General features: G+C 40.4%; 2 protein-coding genes across 3 annotated transcripts; both read left to right on the top strand.

Moving 5' to 3' along the window:
* The first annotated feature begins 763 nt into the window (after positions 1-763).
* LOC145432710 (signal peptide peptidase-like) lies at positions 764-8,454 on the top strand. 2 transcript variants are annotated; one of them, XM_080309542.1, is made up of 10 exons: positions 764-938; positions 1,152-1,241; positions 1,402-1,500; positions 2,735-2,817; positions 3,486-3,574; positions 3,636-3,721; positions 5,323-5,536; positions 6,304-6,424; positions 6,857-7,045; positions 8,267-8,454. In XM_080309542.1, the coding sequence occupies exons 1-10, from the start codon at positions 819-821 to the stop codon at positions 8,307-8,309; spliced, it is 1,134 nt and encodes a 377-aa protein (XP_080165668.1). In that variant the 5' UTR covers positions 764-818; the 3' UTR covers positions 8,310-8,454. The 2 variants fall into 2 exon arrangements, with proteins under 2 accessions (XP_080165668.1, XP_080165670.1); XM_080309544.1 differs by having other exon boundaries at positions 5,353-5,536.
* A 3,065-nt stretch (positions 8,455-11,519) lies between these two features.
* On the top strand, positions 11,520-19,072 carry LOC145432711 (gap junction alpha-4 protein-like). The gene is made up of 4 exons (XM_080309545.1): positions 11,520-12,245; positions 12,303-12,431; positions 17,524-17,654; positions 18,286-19,072. The coding sequence occupies exons 1-4, from the start codon at positions 12,151-12,153 to the stop codon at positions 18,528-18,530; spliced, it is 600 nt and encodes a 199-aa protein (XP_080165671.1). The 5' UTR covers positions 11,520-12,150; the 3' UTR covers positions 18,531-19,072.
* Positions 19,073-19,117: the final 45 nt, after the last annotated feature.

The raw sequence follows: 19,117 nt of genomic DNA on the forward strand, positions 1-19,117 counted from the left end.
CGGAAGTATGTGCAATTGTGCATATTGTTTAGCTGTATCACATAATTTTCCGCGGAATAACATGTCATGTCTGTGCGAGTCTCCTCTAAGTTCCGTTGTGCAACCCGTTATCTTAAGATTTGATTGGGGTACGCAGATTGTAGGCCAAGCTCACTAAACGAATAGTATGACATTATTTGTGCTTTTCATACGCTCAGTATATAGTCTTGAAAATGAACTATACTCGCATTTATTACAAAATTACAGAGTCGTGTCATTATACGTAGGAGCCCACTCTAACAGATAAACAGTTCTTAGTTTTTCCAAATTAGACTAGAATTATAGTTACACATTTTTTCAAAATAATAGACTACGATCGGAATTACTGATAGCGTAGATTTTCAAATTGAATCATGTTCCTAATTGCCCTAATAGGAAAGAAGAGAAACATCAATCAAGTTCGTTTCAAATCGGAGTTCATTCTCATAGTCATAAGCACGAAAATTGCCAATGTCCGTGCACCAAGCTTGGCTCATTTTGTAAGACACAGTTCTGTAGCATTTTCAGGAAAACCAGAAATTGGTTAGGATTGAAATTATCATAAGAAATTTTTACAGACTGCAATTAGATTACTATAGTATTTCTCATTAATTAGGCTAATTATCAAATACAAATAATACAAATCTTGTTGTCTCTGTCTACATAATATTGCAAATTAGACTACAAATTTTTCCTGATGTTATACGTTGAATTTGACTTACTGTGTCCAATGGAGATTGACAATGCAAACTTGATCTTCTATTAATGACCAGTATATAGTTATTGAACTGCAGTAAATCATGGCCGACTCAGAAACAGTTGCGGAGAAGGTCTCTCAAGTTCTCACAGACTTTGTAAATGAAACCATCGGTGAAAAGGAAAATATCACAGCTAAAGAGCCCTCGACTCCGGAAGGCCAGGTTGGTGCTTGATGCTGTCTTTGAGTTCAATATTTTATTCTTTAATACAATATTCAAGTTTACGAAAGTCGCCAATCCGCTGTATTTTCTGAAACATTTGATCGGCCAATTTACTAAGAATCTTGAATGTGATTTTGTGAATTTGCTGCGTTTCGATCAGTTGAGGTTGTTTCCCAATAGCCATTACATCATGATCTTGATTCATATTAACAGGCGGTGGCGTACGTGAGTCTCGTAGTGATGGCTCTGGTTCCGATATTCTACGGCTCTTTCAGGTCCGTCAAGTATCAGGATAAACAAAAGGTATGTAGCCTATGGCTTTGTCGATCTTATTTCAAAAAGTAGAGTTTCTCTTATGTTTGGAAACAAGCTTTTGTCTGTTTTGGTGCTCTGTCAGAAGTCTAATTAACAAAGTTTTCACGTAATGAATGGAACCTAGACATTGAGCGGCTGAATTTTTCAGGAAAGCGGCGAAAAGCCTGAAACGATCACAAGAAGCGATGCAGCGAGATTTCCAATCGTCGCCAGCGGTTTGCTCTTCGGAATTTATGTTTTTTTCCAGGTAAAGAAAATTTCAGTCCTACAATCAGACTCGGAAAACTAGATACGTCTGGTTAACTAAATAATTCTATATGTCTATTTAGACCAGGGGCGGGCAACTTCTCGAGTCGGCGGGCCGGATATAGGAAAATTAAGTACTTGGCGGGCTGGATTGCTGAATCGATACAATATTCGCCCATTTATCCACATTCCACATATACAAGGAATAAATCGCATTTAATGAATACATTTTAACGACAGTAATGTCACTTCAAAGCCATTTCTCGCCGATAACGACGAAGACAATGTGGATTTGAGAATAGCATTGTCATACAGGCGCCGCCATGTCTGCTTCTATCTGATCAATCAACACACGGGGTGCAATCCTCAATTAAGATTTCAAGGAGTTCGATAACCCCGGTACCCCTAATTTACCAACACATATATTCGTTAGGGTTGAGTAGGTGACGAGATAGCATCGTTGTTCAACTGTGTGGCCTGAGAAATCTCGATAATGAATTCATGCGGTCCGCGACCTCTACGAAATTTGAAAAGTGGCCCGCGACCCGTTTTGAGTTGGCGACCCCTGGTAAGCAGTGTTTTCGTCTTACAAAAGCCTAGAAGTGTGCCGTGCTACAAGTCGGCGGTTACAGAATGAAAAATAAGAAATATCAGCCTGGTGTAATCGACCATTGTGGTCGACAAACACCATGATTACCACAAACGACATTAGGGTTGAGTACATCGCAAATGCCGATAATGCAAGTCTTCTCGCTTCGACGACATTACGCGTAAGCTCCACTCTAGCACGCTGCGCATCATCATGTAAAACGGAAAACTGTCCGCGGGCCGGACAAAATCCCTTCGCGGGCCGTATGTTGCCCACCCCTGATTTAGACTGATTACAACGCAATGGGAGTATTCGGATTTGTGAAATGTCTCTAGCCTATATGCTCTCATTTTAGTTGTATCCTATAATTTCTAAATTTCCTGAAAATGCTGCACAACTGTATTGTGCGAAACGAGCCAAGATTGGTGTACTGTACACTGTACAGACATTCACTATTCTCGTACTTATTAATGTGAACTCAACTCGATTTTTGTTTCATTTCGATCCATCCCGGAATTTAAATCAATTTACAAGCTTTTCAAACACAGTTAATTCAAATTCTAATCTAATTGGGAAATTCTCTATAGTTGTCCAAACCGAAAATTTTCTAGTCTTGTGTGATTATATCACATTTTTAAATTTATAGGTCTTCCCCAAAGAATATATCAATATCCTGATCGGAATTTATTTCCTCGTACTGGGAATTTTTGCGACGGTCCACGTTCTTCGGTGAGTGTTTTACAGAGCTGGTCAAAGTAGTCGTTTCACATTATTCTTATGATAATTTCTAAAGTAGAGACAGTGTAGTAAATTTCCATTCAAGAGATTGCGAAGTGGAAAGGTAAGAGTTCCAGGTCTAGTTTTGCCTCAACCAGTGAAAACTGTCTGATAGAAGTAGAATCACCCGAAAATCATATCTGCTCAAGTAAATAATTGCAAGTTGGCAAAACATACTTGTGCGTTCCAAGCGAGTAAAAATGTCTGCAATCTCGACCTAGAAAACTGAAAACGCCTGTTCATGATAATTTCACTCCTAAATCTAACGAAATGTTATCCGCAAACTTCTTTCTAATTTTGAAATTCAAGATTGGTCAAAAATTTATCTGCCTAAATTCTACCGGGGTTATGTTAGCATGAAAAGGCAAGCACTTAGCAAGTATAAGTAGGACTGTGAACATTCTGGATCGAGTATCAATTCTAAATTGTCGATTAGTGAGAGATAATATAATCTGTGCGTACTGAAATGATACGCTCCTTGCCACTCGAATCCTAATACTCGATTCAGAATTGAATAACTCAGGCATCCGGCCCGGCACTAACCGCACTATTCGTTAGTGGTACAAGCAGGCTTGTTTTTGTTATTTGTTAGTCTAATATTCTATTGTTTTCCATGAAAGCCCGCTAATTGTGTCTTGCATCCCGGCTACGTTCCCCAATTCCTCGTACCACATTCAATTGACAGAAGGCGAGGACGCGGGCAAAGAGGGTACGTTTTGGCGTTTTTTCATGTTATTTTTGTCATTCATTTATGTTTTTTTCTCCCTCAGAGTGGTTGAACCAGAAATTTGATCGTCGCGACCTGGTGGCTGTGGCTGTTTGCGCCGCTATATTGGTGTGGTACGCTCTGCAGAAAGTAAGAATTTACGTCTATCAATTTTCTGGTATCGCTGTATTTGCATATGCAGTGTAGTTGGCAATATGTCTGCTTAACCCTTTGTAACCGGCCGGCCTCCTGACCAAAATTTTACCTCACCCACATAAAAAACGATAAAATGTCATCCATATGACTTAAATCGACGCCCAATATATTGCCGTAAACCTGAAGTAGCCGCCTAGCGGTCTGAGATACTCTCGCGGCTCAGACGCCAGAGGGAATAGCGTTATGCGAGAAAATGTTCTCGGTTTCTTGAAAATAAAATACAATTTTGTTCTTCTATATCTCCTGACGTCATACCTAGGCCCTCTCTTATAGTATATGACCACCTGATTGCTTTCCGCATGAATCCCTACGTTCCAACGAGACATTACATGCTACTACAGCGCTTCATAGCCCAGCGCTACGATCTTGGAAAGGTACAGATGATAAGCACAATCACGTGGCCGCCACCGATGAGTAATCGATTACGTAATCTCGTATTCTCGCTGAAGGCAACACGCGTCCAGTTCGACATAACATAGTAACTGCCTTGGCAATTTTGCCGTTAGCATACATCTCCATGCTATTGAAGTGTTATCAACCCCAGTTGCTTGTTATATGTAACTTGCAACTGCAAGGGATCCGTAAGTATACGCAATACGCATATTGCCTTATTCGACACTGCCTAGTGCCCATATACGCTCGGGAAGTCATTTCATGTGTTGCATTGCTTTATTTCGCATCAATTTGAACTGTATTCTACACCGCTAATGTTCCATGTATGATCAACAGTAGTCATAGAAGCCAACAGTAACTTCGTGTGCCATCTAAAACAGATATATAACTGCCTCTATATGATGTTGTTATCACAGGCTCGGGTACAAAAATAGCCTAACTCGCACGCTTATTTGTGCGGCGTTAGGGCTGGTGTCGGCTTTCTTATACAAAACTAAGCTCCATGATAGGGATATTGATGAATATGCCAGGATAATGGCTAACCATATGTATAATTTGCTATTGCCTGAAGCAATTGTACATCTGTTTGAAACCGCAACGAGTCAGGTCATCTTACGCAGCCATGATTTTCACGTAATAAGGTATGCTTCTTTCGCGTCAATTTGAAACATATTCTACGTGCTAATCTTCGATATAAGGACTTTCATAGAATAGTATGACCAACAACAAGTCATAGAAGATAACTGTCATCGGTTATATGACGTCTAGAACGGAAGATACAATGGTTTGTATTTCAGGCGGTCACTCACGCGAACATCATTACAAGTTCAATTTTGCGGGAAAAATTTTTGCGTGTTCAATCTGCATTTCAAGCAGGATATACATTGCCACATTAGGTTATACATGGTCTGACGTATGCGTATTTATAAGAGCAATACATACAAAGCGATTGCAATCGAGGTCTAGCTATCTTGGAATGAATATCGACTCCTCTGCGTTAAACAGTCGCGGTCTAGTATACTAGACCGCCGGTTGCAAAGGGTTAAAAGCGTTTTTATGCACCTGCTCAAATAATTTTGCCTGCTTGCACTACTTTCTCGAGCGATTATGATTTTGAACCACTTCCACTTAACAATTTTCAGTCCTTTGTGCAAAACGAGGCCTGTAACCAGCATTGGATTACCAACAATGTCCTGGGTCTGGCGTTTGCAATCAACGGAGTGGAGCTTCTGCAGTTGAGCAGCATCGGCACGGGATGCATTCTGCTCTCGGGATTCTTCTTCTACGATATTTTTTGGGTGTTTGGTACAAACGTCATGAGTTCCGTGGCCAAGAACTTCAACGCACCCATCAAAGGTAATCGCATAATGTGTTTGCTCATTTGGGCTGTTCAAATAAAACGATGCACACTCGTTTTTGCTCTTCCAACCGGTCGAAGTATTGCTATTTAAAAAAGATTTCGATTTATTTAATAAAACTAAATATATAAGTTTTCAAATTTACTGGTTATCACGTGAATGTGTTAGGTTGTCTGAAAAAACAATACACAAGAAATTTGGCTCAATTCCAACCAGTAAAAACGAAGTTTTTTGTACTCAAAACGAGTTCAAAATTTTGGATTTTGAAAAATAGTATTTAAGGTGGTTAAATCTTTATTAAATCCTTTATTATTGTTGATCTACCCACCTTAATACTACGATTTAAAATCCTCAATTTTGAACATCCATGACTTCGCTTCTACATATGCTCAAGCTCGTCAACACGAGAAGCTTGTATAATCGGCAGGGTGCGTAATATACATGGGTACAGGCCATTCTCAGGGGGCGTAACGCGTATGTATTATACATGGAAAATTACGGCACTTTCTTACTGACCTGGAAATTGTTAGTTGTGCTTGAGTAAAGATCTATTTCTGTATATTTATTTTTGATAGAGATTTTTTGACTACTTCCACTTCTACGTGAAGGTTCAGTTTTCAGGCAAAAACGGGTCCGAAATGCTTGTATTCTACTTGAAAGTTTATGATCTAACTTTTACCCAAATATCAACGAATATCAACGACCACCTCAGTCTCTAGGAGGGTTGGTAACAACCAACCTTTAACTCTCTTTATGGCGTTGCAGTGGTTTTCCCGCAAGACTTCCTGATTCGAGGGATATTCGGCAAGAATTTCGCGATGCTCGGACTCGGGGATATCGTAATTCCAGGAATCTTCATCGCACTTTTGCCGCGATTTGATATCAGGTAACAGCTATTCCCTGCTCTGAAAGCGGTGAATATTTTCGATTGATATCAAGGGCGGTAGGGATGTAATTCTACTTTCAAAGTTACCCCAGCAAGTTTAGCGTTCTGGCTATAATTACTGTCTTAGGCTGCTTCAACCTTTGCTCAGACATTTTTTTTCTTTGAAATTTAATTTTGAAAACTCGGGACCGGTTTTGGGGTAAGCTGTCATTGCTTTTATCAACCGTGTGAAATATGCATTTTCAGTTTTCGTGGTCTGGATTGCTCACTTCGATACTGTACATTTTCAGCTTAAACGGAAGTAGTTTTGACACGTCTTTGAAATTGCTACTTGTACAGTTCTACTTGTATTGTAGTAAAAATTTACGCCGTTTCTTCTACGGTAATTTAGTAGCAACGCTGACTATGTGACCATCTCTCTTTTTATTACAGCTTGAAGCGTAACAAACACACGTACTTCTACTCTGGATTCATCGCCTACATTCTCGGTCTCATTATGACCATGGTGGTCGTAATCGTATCCCAGCACCCGCAGCCGGCCCTCCTGTATCTGGTCCCCGCCTGTCTGGGGGTACCGCTTCTCACAGCGCTTGTCAAGGGAGACCTCAACACCATGCTGAAGTGAGGGATTTTTTTAGTTAGAGTTGAACTGGAAAACTTTCGGCTTTGCAAAATGGGATTAGAATAAAGATTATTGCTGCATATTTTTTTTCAGAATTGTATTACTATTATAGCTACAGTTTATTAAAAATTAAATTAGAATTAAAATTTTAGCTACGTTTTTTATCAAAATTACAATACTATTAGAATGAAAGCTACACGTATTTTTCAATCTTAGGTTAGAATTATAGCTACACATTTTTACTTCAAGATTAGATTTCAGTTAGAATTATAGCTACACAGTATTTGTCAAAATTAGATCAGAATAATACCTACACGTTTCTTTTCGAAATTGGATTGGAATTAGAGTTATGGCTAATGGCTATACAGCAGGGTTGTAACCAAGTCTACGAGTACAAACCAAGTCTTGTAACCAAGGCTTTGAGTCGCAAGTCAATCTCACTTTTCTAGTTTTGACTCGAGTCAAGTCGAGTCATTTTCAATCCACCACCGAGTCCAAGTCATTGTGTTGACTGGTCAGTTTCCAGTTAAATAAAGTCTTGTTAAACCCACTTTTTATAACTCTTGTTTGGTGATATGGAATTGTTCGCATTTATAATATACTAATTTCCCTCACTTTAACCAGTTTCTGGTCGCATTGTCAAACGCCAGTGCCAATAGACGAAATCCCAATAGTGTGGTTACTTAACTGTCCTTCGAAATTACAGTGAAATCTCGGTCTTGGCCGTCTGAGTCTCGAGTCATATGACTTGGTTCGAGTCATGCGCAATGACTCGAGTCCAAGTCGAGTCAATACGCAGATTGACTCGAGTTGGTTATTTCCGTATTTTGAGAAAATAACTCGAGTCGAGTCAAATCATCAGAAAATCCTGAGTCGAGTCATTACAACGCTGCTTCACAGTTTTTCGAAATTAGATTAAAATTAGAATGATAGGTATACAGTTTTGTCAAAATTAAATTAGAATTTCAGCTACAGTCATTTTCGAAATTTCATTATGATTGGAGTTATAGCTACAGTTTACCTGTCGCATTTTCAGGAAAACCAGAAATTTGATTAGAATTGGAATTAGCGCATAGAAAAATTTCAATAATTAAATTTCCAGCATTTCGCTCTAATTATCGTAATTAGACAACTAGAATTACCTCGTCGTCCAAGTCTACTTGTAGTTGTATCGTTGAATGTCTCGATACAGATCATGTGAGAGATGTCCTGTTTTACAGATACTCTGATGTTCCGGAAACCGAGGAAAAGAAATCCGATTGAAAAGTGCAATTTTTATGATATTTGTTTGAAGGTGGTTTGCTATTCGAGGCGATTCATGTTATCGTGAGAGTTTGCACAAATTATGTGCGCAATCTGTCCAAGCTTGACTGCCCTAATTCCAATATTTCATAAGTTTCCGAACGAGCTTTTGATGGAGTGTGCGGTCAGGAATGGTGACTTGCCCGGTGAAATTTTTAGGAGATTATTCAGTCAGTCAGTCAGTCAGGTTTATTAATATTTTCATCGTTTCAAAACATCACAAGACTGCGATACAATGAAAAGATAGGAGGGTGTCGAAACAACTTGGAGTAGCCATTAAGATCAGACACCCACCTTAGCCTAGGCGAAGTAAATAAGAGGCATGCACACTGAATGAAAAGTAATGCAGAGAATATAAGATGCAAGCGACAAAATGGGGTGGCATGTGGCGGAGGGCGAGGTCGATGTTAGGTCGTGGTCCGGTAATCCTGAAGACTGGCTAGTATTAATTTAGAAGAAATTGCTTGTATTTCGACTTGAATGCGGACATGCCCGACGACTGTCGGATAGCCGGCGAGATACTGTTCCACAATTGGGGTCCGGCATACTTGATAGAGCAATGCGTTTTCTTGTATTCAGTCCTGATCATATGGTAGTTGTTCTTCGTTGACGCGCGTGTGCTGTACTTGTGCGCTTTTGTCTCCGAGGTGAAGTAGTCCTTGAAATTTGAGGGACATTGACCGCAATGGAACTGATACATAAACTTGGCAATTTCTAGCTTCCTCATATCTTCTAAGTTTAGAACACCAAATCTTTTGAGAAGCGATTTATCAGTAGCACATCCATAGGCCCCCGTGGGGCTTTGGCAATGATACGGATGATCCGATGTTGAAGTTTTTGCAGTGGGTCAATTGTATTCTTGCAGGCAGCACCCCAACAAAGAATTCCGTATTGTAACTTTGATAGGAATAGAGAGTTGAAGAGTATCAACAGCACGCTGACTGGCAGAATGTAGCTAAGGCGGCGAAATAGACCACATACCTTCGATAGTCGTGGTTTGAGTGATTGTATGTGACTCCAGGACATGTCCGAATCCAGTAAAACACCAAGGTATTTGGCATTTTTAGTGTTGGAAATTGGTTGGCCAGCGATGTCAACGGTTAGGTTATCGCAGGAGTTCACGACCAATAATTGGGATTTCGCAGCATTAACCCGAAGGCTATTATGGGACGTCCACTCATGCACTTTGGGCATTTGATCACTGGTGACGGCATTCAAGCTTGCGGTAGTAGGTGCGTGAGATAGGAGGTGAGTATCGTCAGCGAAGAGTGTGGTATTCAATGATGAGGTTTCAAAGATATCATTGACATATAAAGTAAAAAGGACAGGTCCAAGAACAGAGCCTTGCGGAACACCACAGGTAACAAGGTGGGGGGAGGACAAAGAGTTGGATATCGAAACCATTTGATATCTCCCAGTCAGGTAGCTTTTCATGAGCTCTAGTTGTGGACCCCGGAACCCGTAGCGCGCCAATTTTGAGAGAAGAATACTGTGATCGACGCAGACAAATGCTTTTTTTAGATCAAGAAAAATGCTACATCCCACACTTCGTTTCTCCAAGATGTCATAGTACTGTTCAGCCACTGTTAGCAGGGCATGCGAGGTTTGATGTTTTCTGCGGAAGCCGAATTGTTGTGGAGAAATGATAGACATCTTGGCGAGGAACGAATCCAGGCGGGAGAGGAGCAATTTTTCGAAAACAATTCCAATACACGGTAGGACAGATATAGGTCGGTAGTTGGTGACATTAGTTCTATCTCCGGCTTTGTAAACCGGGACAACTCTGGCAGTCTTCAGATAATTCAGATTATCGTTTCAATATTGTTCAATATTGTCGGTAAAACGAGTGTCTGCCTTTGTGTGTACCGTGTTGTGTATTGTGTCACGGCTGAATGTCGTAAAGTGGATATATGGATTGTTCTATTTTTCTTTTGAGCAGAGAATGTATTATAATATTGAAAGACGCGCGTCATGATTTGATGGTTTGAAACTATAGGATGTTATACCTGTAATACGAAATCATAGGGTAGCCAGAGGCACCTGCGGAGCAAACTCCTCCAAGTACGCTGTGCCGTGGTATTAGTCAGTTTTGCCCGTTCATCGTATCATTTTATTGCACCCTCCCTACGTAGGACCCAACCCAAGGGCCTTCACAATGATGCGAAGGAACTGATATGCGGGTTAAAGACCCTTGTAACTGGTCGAGTTGTATCAACACATGGCGGATAATCACCCAAACTCTTGTATCAAGATTTCGTTGTGACTCTCCATGATTTGTCCTGGCACAACAGTAGTAGGCCTATGTATAACAGGGGAAGTAGAATCAGTATATTAATAATTTCATCCTTTCAAATCACCCCAAGACTGGGATAGGAAGGTGCCGAAACGACGAGTGGTCTTTGAAAGCTCATAGTTTATTATTGAAATTTCATAATTTCGAAACACCACAAGACTGCGATTCAATGAAAAGATTAGAAGCTATCGAAACGACTCGGAGTTGTCTTTGTGATCAGACACCCACCAGGACCTAGGCAATGTACACTGAATGAAAAGTAAAAGAAGTTAATATAAAACGACACGCAACAAAATGAGGTGGCATGTGGCCAGTTTAATTTCACCCAGGTGGATTGACCATGGAGATACGAAAGAACCATTTTCCTCGCCATCCAAGAACGATAGGCGGGGAAGCCGGCGGGCAGCAGTTTTACGATAAAAAAAATCCCAAAACAAAACCCGACGAAAAAAGAAAGCACTTACAAGGAATGGAAAGAACTAGGAAGGGCCGCGGCTTCAAAACATCAAAAAATAACTGGGACATCGGGTACTCTAGCCCGAGGTGGATGTCAGTCTAAAAGACCGCAACTGCGCGTCGTTCGGCATCCTCATATCAGTTCATTACATCGCATTGCACATTGTACAATGTACATTGTGGTTGTCTTGTTCAGATAAAAACACTTTGTTGTGCCGATAGCAGACGGTATATGTAAACGTAAGACCTGATAGCTTCCACACCCTATTTAACGTCCATTTGTGTCCACCAGTGAAGCGTCCGGCTGCTTGATCGGTATAGGTCGTGGGGAAAACCCTGCGGCTGCGATGTCTGGGATTGTGATTGTGAGTGTCTGACAAATGTAGATTTGCTGATTGGCAGTAGAGATGTTAAATGAGAGCGAAAATACCAGTTCAAGTCAACTTATGGACGATTAGCCGTCGGTTCAGTTGGGGTAGGCTACTGGGTATTGCGGTATATAGTCGACTAGTCTAGAAGAATAGTACGAGTCGTGTCACACAGCACGGGACCGCCGGGCCTATTTGTAGACAATCTTAACCGCCGTCTCACGGCTAAAAGTGCTGAAGGCAGAACATGACATCGACTGGACGAGGCTGACAGTGACAGGAGCTTTTGTGACACAATATTTCCAGGCCTGTATTCAGGTAAATCGGACAATGCACGAGATATGAGACACTTGCCTACTAACTTGGAACATATCAGATACGACAACATCCCACATGCGTTCCATGAAGGCTACAAGCCCGTTGCTCAGGACAAAGGTGATAGTCAGGTGTTTGTTCCCGTCTCTGATAGGGGCATACTGTAAAGGCGCAGAAACATTGAGCGATTATGTATATGTAACTGAGCGTGAGCGGTGATCATTTTGAGCAATCACGTTTAAGGGAAAAACGCCCTTCAATTGAGATAAGATGAAGAAACTACAGCCTAATCGTTTTTGCATAGCTCTCTCGGATATAAGGTGGCTCAAAATATATAACTGGATTAGTTTGTAGTGTTCGTCTGGTCACCATGGCGTGGCACGTTTTCGAAAAGCTTCTAGAAGGGGTGGCGAATTACTCAACTCTCATCGGTAAACTGTGGATTACGTTCTTCTTCATATTCAGGCATGGAACTTTCAGGTCCGCTTGCCGTGTGCAATTAAACATGTGATGTTTTGACAGGATTATCATCGTTGCTAGTATTGGCGACTCGGTGTATAGCGATGAACGGAGCCAATTTATATGCAACACGCTTACACCAGGATGTACCAATGTTTGCTACAATCGGTTTTCCCCTATTTCCCAGATCAGGTATGAGCGCTGTGTCATCGTAACTTATATATATATATATATTAGGGCCTCGTTATCTGAGTCCCCGTCGTATTATATTATACATGTCGCTGATCCAGGTCTAGGCGGATAAAAATTTGAGGGGGACTAAATCTTCGCAATAACGACGTAACGAATATACAATGTGACGTAATCATACGGATGACGTTGCAATTTACGAGTTAGAAGTTCGACAAATTTCAATGCACGTTGGCTGCGCCCGTGGGAGTAGAAAATTAATTATTATTGACCTCATAAGCTCCATTTACATTGGCGTAAAAATTAAGCTATCGTGAGTAAATAAGTAGCAAGTTGGCGATGACCAAACCGGCTTGGGAAGCGGGTCAATCTGACCAGCAAGTTACGTGAAAGCAAGTAGTTTCAAAACGATGTTTGAGATCAAACCCCAAACTGAATTGAGGAGTTTACCGTAGGCCTATACCGATCTCAAAGTTCGTTTTCCGTATATGTGATAAATACTCTAGTTTAAATCGTCATTCAAATGCATAGGTGGAAATCTAGAAAGTTGTAATATGGCTAAAATACAAACCGCTGTTCAAAACTACAATTAACCGTTCCCGTTAACAATACAACTGTGAATGAGTTCTTAACACAATCTCCAAGTAGCATTTGGTGTGTTTACCAAGATCGCTCGAACCACAACGGATCAAGTTTAATCAAAGCCGAACATTTGGTGACTGAATCCTTACGCCGTCTGCGTTCGCGGGCCCCCTTTGTAACGTACGAAAACGGCCACATTGCCGTAAACCACGGCTGTCGAGTCGGAATTGGAGTTTGGCGAATTTTCGCTTAATGGAGTCGGAGTCGTGAAAACTAGAGTAGCTGGAGTCGGAGTCGTGGTAAAAATACTGACTGGAGTCGGAGTCGGAGTTTGTGAAAATGACCCCGACTCCGACTCCAACTTTATTATGAAAGCAGCAAAGGTATCTTTCAGTTACGAATAATAACTAAAGTAGGATTTTTATGTGCCATCAATCATTGTTATCAGTAACGATATAGATCAGGGACGGCCAACCCGCGGCCCGCAGGCCAAATGTAGCCCGGGAAAAGGTTTTGTGGGGCCTGCGAGGTAATCCTCGAAATTAGTTATAACCAGACTTGGACAACTAGAAAATTTTCAGCTTTTCCGAATGGGATTAGAATTAGAATTGAGCATCAGTTTTTTTTTCCAAATTAGATTAGAATTAGAATTAGAGCCACACATCTTTTTCCAAATAAGATTAGAATTAGAATTACGGTACTGAATTCGCAAAAACTTTGGAAATTGAATGAAATTGTGAATATGAAATAAATACATCAAAAATCAGTTCATATCAAATTACAGTGCATAACCACGAGAATGGAGAACGTCTGTCCACCAAGCTTGGCTCTTTTTGTACTATACCGCAGGGGTCATCGCAAACGGCGATCTGATTTGTGATTTAGTAAGAACGCGAAAGAAAGCATTTTGAAATGCTAAAATTGCCAGCCTCGCAGGCTTTGACTGCTATCTACTATCATTTGCAGCAGGGGGGGTAACTTCTCCAGTCGGCGGGCCGGATATGGGAAAATGAAGTATTTGGGCCGGATTCCTGTATCGATAGTAAATCGCGTATTTATCCACCTATAGGGGAGATGTGGTACCGATGGATCAAAAATTACGAAATGATCTCTGGCCCTCAAATCTTTAGCGGAGATCAGCAGATCTTTTGCTGTCTCAACACTTCGATACAAGCTCTATCTATCGCGGACATTTGCATGAATATCCGCCTTTTCAAAAAATATTTATAAACGTTTAAAATTTGTTGCTCGAACGTGTCATCGGTCCCCACCCGGTGGGTCCAAAGGCACACGACCATGGGACCTATGAGACATACGCTCAAAAACTCAAATTTGTTGACTTGTTTTGTTGTGTACTGTAAGCTAAGCTACAGCAAGCCAATGAAGAATGTTTCGTCGCGACCTTCACGAATCAAATAGATTATATCAACTCAAATGTTGGCAAAAAATCATGTTTTGATTTACGCCTAAACTTACAAAATTAATGCTACATTCATATTACCCGAAAATCGACATTTTGACTTTCAAATACCTCGTAATACCGATAAAACACCCCATGTAACTATGATTTACAGCCTATATATATGTAGGCGCGTTTCTGTTGTTGAGTGATTAGTTGGTCCATCTATTTTGCTTGACTTGGCTATGGTACCATAGGTCCCCCACCCCACAAATATTGTAATTGACTTGAAAATAGTCCACTCGAGGATGGTATTGATTCAAAAAATATGTGCTAGTATATACCCTGATACAAGCCCTATACTTCACATCAAAAATTATGGCGGGTTTATTAGTCTGAAAGGTGATATAGAAAAATGCAAATGTCGATCCAAATTTACTTTACACCCCCTAAAACGTAAATCATTCGTCACAGGCCCCATAACTCATGCAGGTCGAATTTTTTGCATGTGAGGAAAGATTTTGTCAGCATGTACTTGTAGACAAATTCACGGACTGTAATCATGGAATTATCATGGAGAATTTTTAAAGTATTTTCGGTCCCAGTGATCCATCGGTACCACATCTCCCCTATATATACTATTGCATTTAAAACTAAAATCAATTCAAAACAAACATGTTCAAAACAAGGCCCTTGTTTAAAACATGTTTTTTAAAGCCATCACATAGTGGATTGACATTGACAGTTGAAATTATAGGGTAAATATAGCTCGTTTGACGAAATGTCTACGTACTATATAGCTGTTAAACCGACTTTGAGGTTCCAACCATCCCATATTGCATACGTCGGCTATATATCAGGTGGTAATTGTCCGCAAGCTCATACAACACGTTTTTTAGAAAGTATTTACACAATTATGGCATGATTTTACAACTTGAAAAAACACAATTTTTTAAAAAGGCCTTCGGTAATCGTGTTTTAAACAACCATTTGTTTTAAATGCAACCCTTCCTATATACAAGGAATAAATCGTATTTAATGTAAACTTTGAGCGTAAAGCATGGAGACCAAAAGCAGTAGTCGAAGAATTTATTAACGTAATGTACTTCAATAACTTTTGAAGTCAAGATCTGTGATCGATCAGAGTTGTCAGCATGTTCTTTGAAGTCTGGCGGCATGTTGGACGTACAAACCCTTAGTAAAGACTGCACGTGAACATGAGATAGATTGGAACGTCGCTTTGTCTTGTTATGGCGGAGATAGTAAAGTTAGCTGATCCGGGAGAATGCTAATCATGCGATTAAAAACTGCTAATCGGGACGCATTTTAGGCGGAGATAATAAAGTTAGCTGATCCGGAAGAATGTTAATCGTGTGATTAAATAATGCTAATCGCGACGCGTTAAGGTGGAAAAGGTTACGCGCGATGGTTAGTCGAGGTGTCCCGAGTTTTCAATCAAGTAGCGATATCTGTTGCATCATAATCCGAAAACGCGTTAGAAGCTGTCAGTTGTCAATTTGTTGAATGAAACAGCAGCATGTTAACGATACTGCCACTGTACTAGGCAGGGTTATCATCATCGGCAAATCAAAGTGATAATCGACTGCATTGCTAATCCAACTTTATTATCTCCGCCCTTAATGGTCGTAAACGTTTGCTCGCAAATGTAGGTAGACCCTGGGCCACATTGGCATTTAAGATCAGAAGCTGTACGCGGGCCGTGTGTTACCCGCCCCTGATTTAGAGACAATGCCGTTAATTGTATAATGATTAGCGATCGGTAGTCTTTCAGCTACGTCCGATATCGATTCATTTGTTGATGGACAGTGTTGTCGGGTATCGTGCGCAACTCGTAGTTCAAAATAAATTGTGACGTTTATGATCATGTTTATGTTGTAATTGTTGTAATTCTTTGTACTTACCATGAGCATCGCCCATGTTAGTCAGCATGGCGTTGTACAAACACAAAGTATTTAAAAGTAGAATGTTGTTCGCGGACTACAAGCTACTATACTAGCAGGCTATTATTCGTCACAATAACTACATTTCCCTATGCGCTTAACCTTGAGAGGGGTATTCTTGTCAACTCGCTGCAAAATGTCCCGGACAAAGGCATTTTCAGGAAAACAATAAATGAGATTATAAATAAAATTAGAGCATATGAACATTTCACAAATTAGATTAAAATAAGATTACTGGCATTTCGCTCTAATTTTGTGAAATTAGACAACTAGAATTGTCTAGTTGTCCAAGTCTCGTTCTAACATCAGGTAAAATTGCAAGGCCATCCAAAATTTGATTAGCATGAACGCGAAATTTGATGATGACTAAAATATCAGTTCCGACGCATTGACGTATACTTATAGTGGCCACTGTGACCAGCCGATCTTCGTATATGACCATAAAGTAGAATATTTCGCAGCTGATTTCTCTGACTTGAAATTTTTCTTAGCACTTCGCATGATTTTTTATCACTCGATTTCTTGCATTTACTATTGTAGCCCCCACTGAAAATTATAAAGGCGCAATTAGAATATAACGTGTCGTCCAACATGCGAATTCGCTTGTGAGCTTGCAGCGAGATCGCCGGCGATGAAACATTTGCACACAAGACAGAGACATGTTCACACCGAAACCTTTGATATTGCTATGCCTAAACGCCAAATATTCCTGGCCTTGCCAAATGCCGACTGGGACAACTAGAAAGTTTTCAGCGTTTCCGAATTTGGCACGTCTTTGCGTTATTCGTATGTTTGCATATGTTCAATAGTTATATGATAGTTATTTAAACGTCACTGTGGCATATAATTTTCGGAGTAAATTGGTAGTACTGTTGGAGTCGGAGTTCTCTTAAGAAAATAGCCGGAATCGGTACGTTCAAAGACTCCGGAGTCGGTATATTGAATGAAAATGTCGGAAGTCGGTGGTAAAATTTACCGACTCCACAGCCCTGCCGTAAACTCGTATAAGATCGCGAGTTTTTTTGCCAATGGTAGTCACTGGCCATCGCGAAGGCATACGATTTCGGCATGTATACTACATTTATCGACACATATTTTCTTCCAAACATTCTGTACCAACGTTTCTTACCACGGACCATATTTGAAATTTAAGGTTCTGGGCTGTGCAGATATTAATTGTCGGAACGCCAAGCGTGATATTTGTCGTGTTCGCTTTGCACAAGATGTCAAATCTTACAGCTAGGAACGAAGAGAGAGGCGGTGAAGTTGCTTACCGGCGACCTGGTAATTTATGAGTTTTTCGTGTCATTGTCTCTGTATTTTAACCTACTCGCAACATATCTGTATGATGCCTGGCAAATACTCAAATATTCCATGGTACCGCCAACCACTTTTCCAAATTAGATTGAAGTTAGCATTACAGATACTAAGTTTTTCTCTAAATCAGCGTAGAATTAGAATTGTACTTACAGTTACTTCCAAATTAGCTATTAGAATTATAGCTACGATTAGAATTACAATTAAGACCAACTAAGTTTTTTCTCTAAATCAGCGTAGAATTAGAATTGTACTTACAGTTATTTCCAAATTAGCTATTAGAATTATAGCTACGATTAGAATTGCAATTAAGACCATAGAATTCATAAATTTGATTAGAATTAAATTTCCGGCATTTCGCTCTAATTAGTATTAGTGTAATTGACAACTAGAATTATCTCGTTGTCCAAGTTTACCGCCAACCAAATTACTGTGCAGTGTGCAGTCTCAATTACGAGTATGCCAACACTATCAACACAATAGCATGTTTTGTCGAGTGTCGAGCATGAAGAAGGCTGTGTGGTCATGAGTAATAGCAATTAGCCCCCCCCCCCCCGCGCCCATACTATGCCCTTAATTTCAACCTCGCTCTTTCCAGACGAATATGAAAATCGAAATTTGAAACGGCGCCGCCGAAAGAAATGGAATTACGCGGACGAGCATCGTATCGCTCAGTCGAGGAGTCGAAGCAACAATTCCAGTTTGCCTCAATACGAAGATTTACCCCACGGCCGACCAAGTACGTTAAGTCTCGATGTCCCTTTATGCCTCATTCACCGTTATCGTAACGTATTCAACGTATTAGCGAATATCTTCTTTTGTGGTGGCGTTTTTACAATTTGAACTTACATTACGTCGGTCTTGTCGCATCGGCATCCTTGATGTGCTTTTGTGGTGGAATGGCGAATTCTTCCCGTATAGATCACTCTCGCTAGACTTATAAAAATCTTTATTACTCATCCTTCCTTTGCAGCGTGTTATTGTCTGGTGCAGTTTAATTCATCATCGGTAAAAATTCGGTTTTCATTAACCTTAACGATGGCGCGAAACAATTTGTAGTGAACCGCGTAAAACAACTAATTAAGCCAATGGTGATGATATCGAGAGCATAGGAAACTAATAAATTATTAGGATAAAACTTGGGAGTATAATCATGTTTGATAGTTTCTGAGAAGAATCTTGTACCGTATTGCAGATAAAAACTTCCCAGGCCGCGTGTTGCAGGGAGACACCTGCTAGTCATTAATACCGTGCTGGCATAGTCGTGTGTTATCAAGATATCAGCATATCACGGTGCCGGGGGATGGAGATACCAGTAATCTTTCAAATTGATGATTGTTTGGTCTGTTGTATAGCTCCTCATATCAACCGCAACACTTCATAGCATGGGATATTCTCGAGTGTTATTCTTTCCGCGATATGATACATCC

Source organism: Botryllus schlosseri, unplaced genomic scaffold (genome assembly GCF_051294905.1).
Source record: "Botryllus schlosseri isolate E-star unplaced genomic scaffold, Bs_hap1 Bs102a, whole genome shotgun sequence".
Lineage (NCBI taxonomy): Eukaryota > Metazoa > Chordata > Ascidiacea > Stolidobranchia > Styelidae > Botryllus > Botryllus schlosseri.

Bases quoted from the DNA above. Each gene is read 5' to 3' on its own strand.
- LOC145432710 (XM_080309542.1), top strand. From the start codon at position 819: ATGGCCGACTCAGAAACAGTTGCGGAGAAGGTCTCTCAAGTTCTCACA. The intron at 2,818-3,485 runs GTGAGTGTTTTA...TTTCCATGAAAG, and splicing joins GCGACGGTCCACGTTCTTCG to CCCGCTAATTGTGTCTTGCA. The intron at 3,575-3,635 runs GTACGTTTTGGC...TTTCTCCCTCAG, and splicing joins CGAGGACGCGGGCAAAGAGG to AGTGGTTGAACCAGAAATTT.
- LOC145432711 (XM_080309545.1), top strand. From the start codon at position 12,151: ATGGCGTGGCACGTTTTCGAAAAGCTTCTAGAAGGGGTGGCGAATTAC. The intron at 12,432-17,523 runs GTATGAGCGCTG...TTGAAATTTAAG, and splicing joins TCCCCTATTTCCCAGATCAG to GTTCTGGGCTGTGCAGATAT. The intron at 17,655-18,285 runs GTAATTTATGAG...CGCTCTTTCCAG, and splicing joins AGTTGCTTACCGGCGACCTG to ACGAATATGAAAATCGAAAT.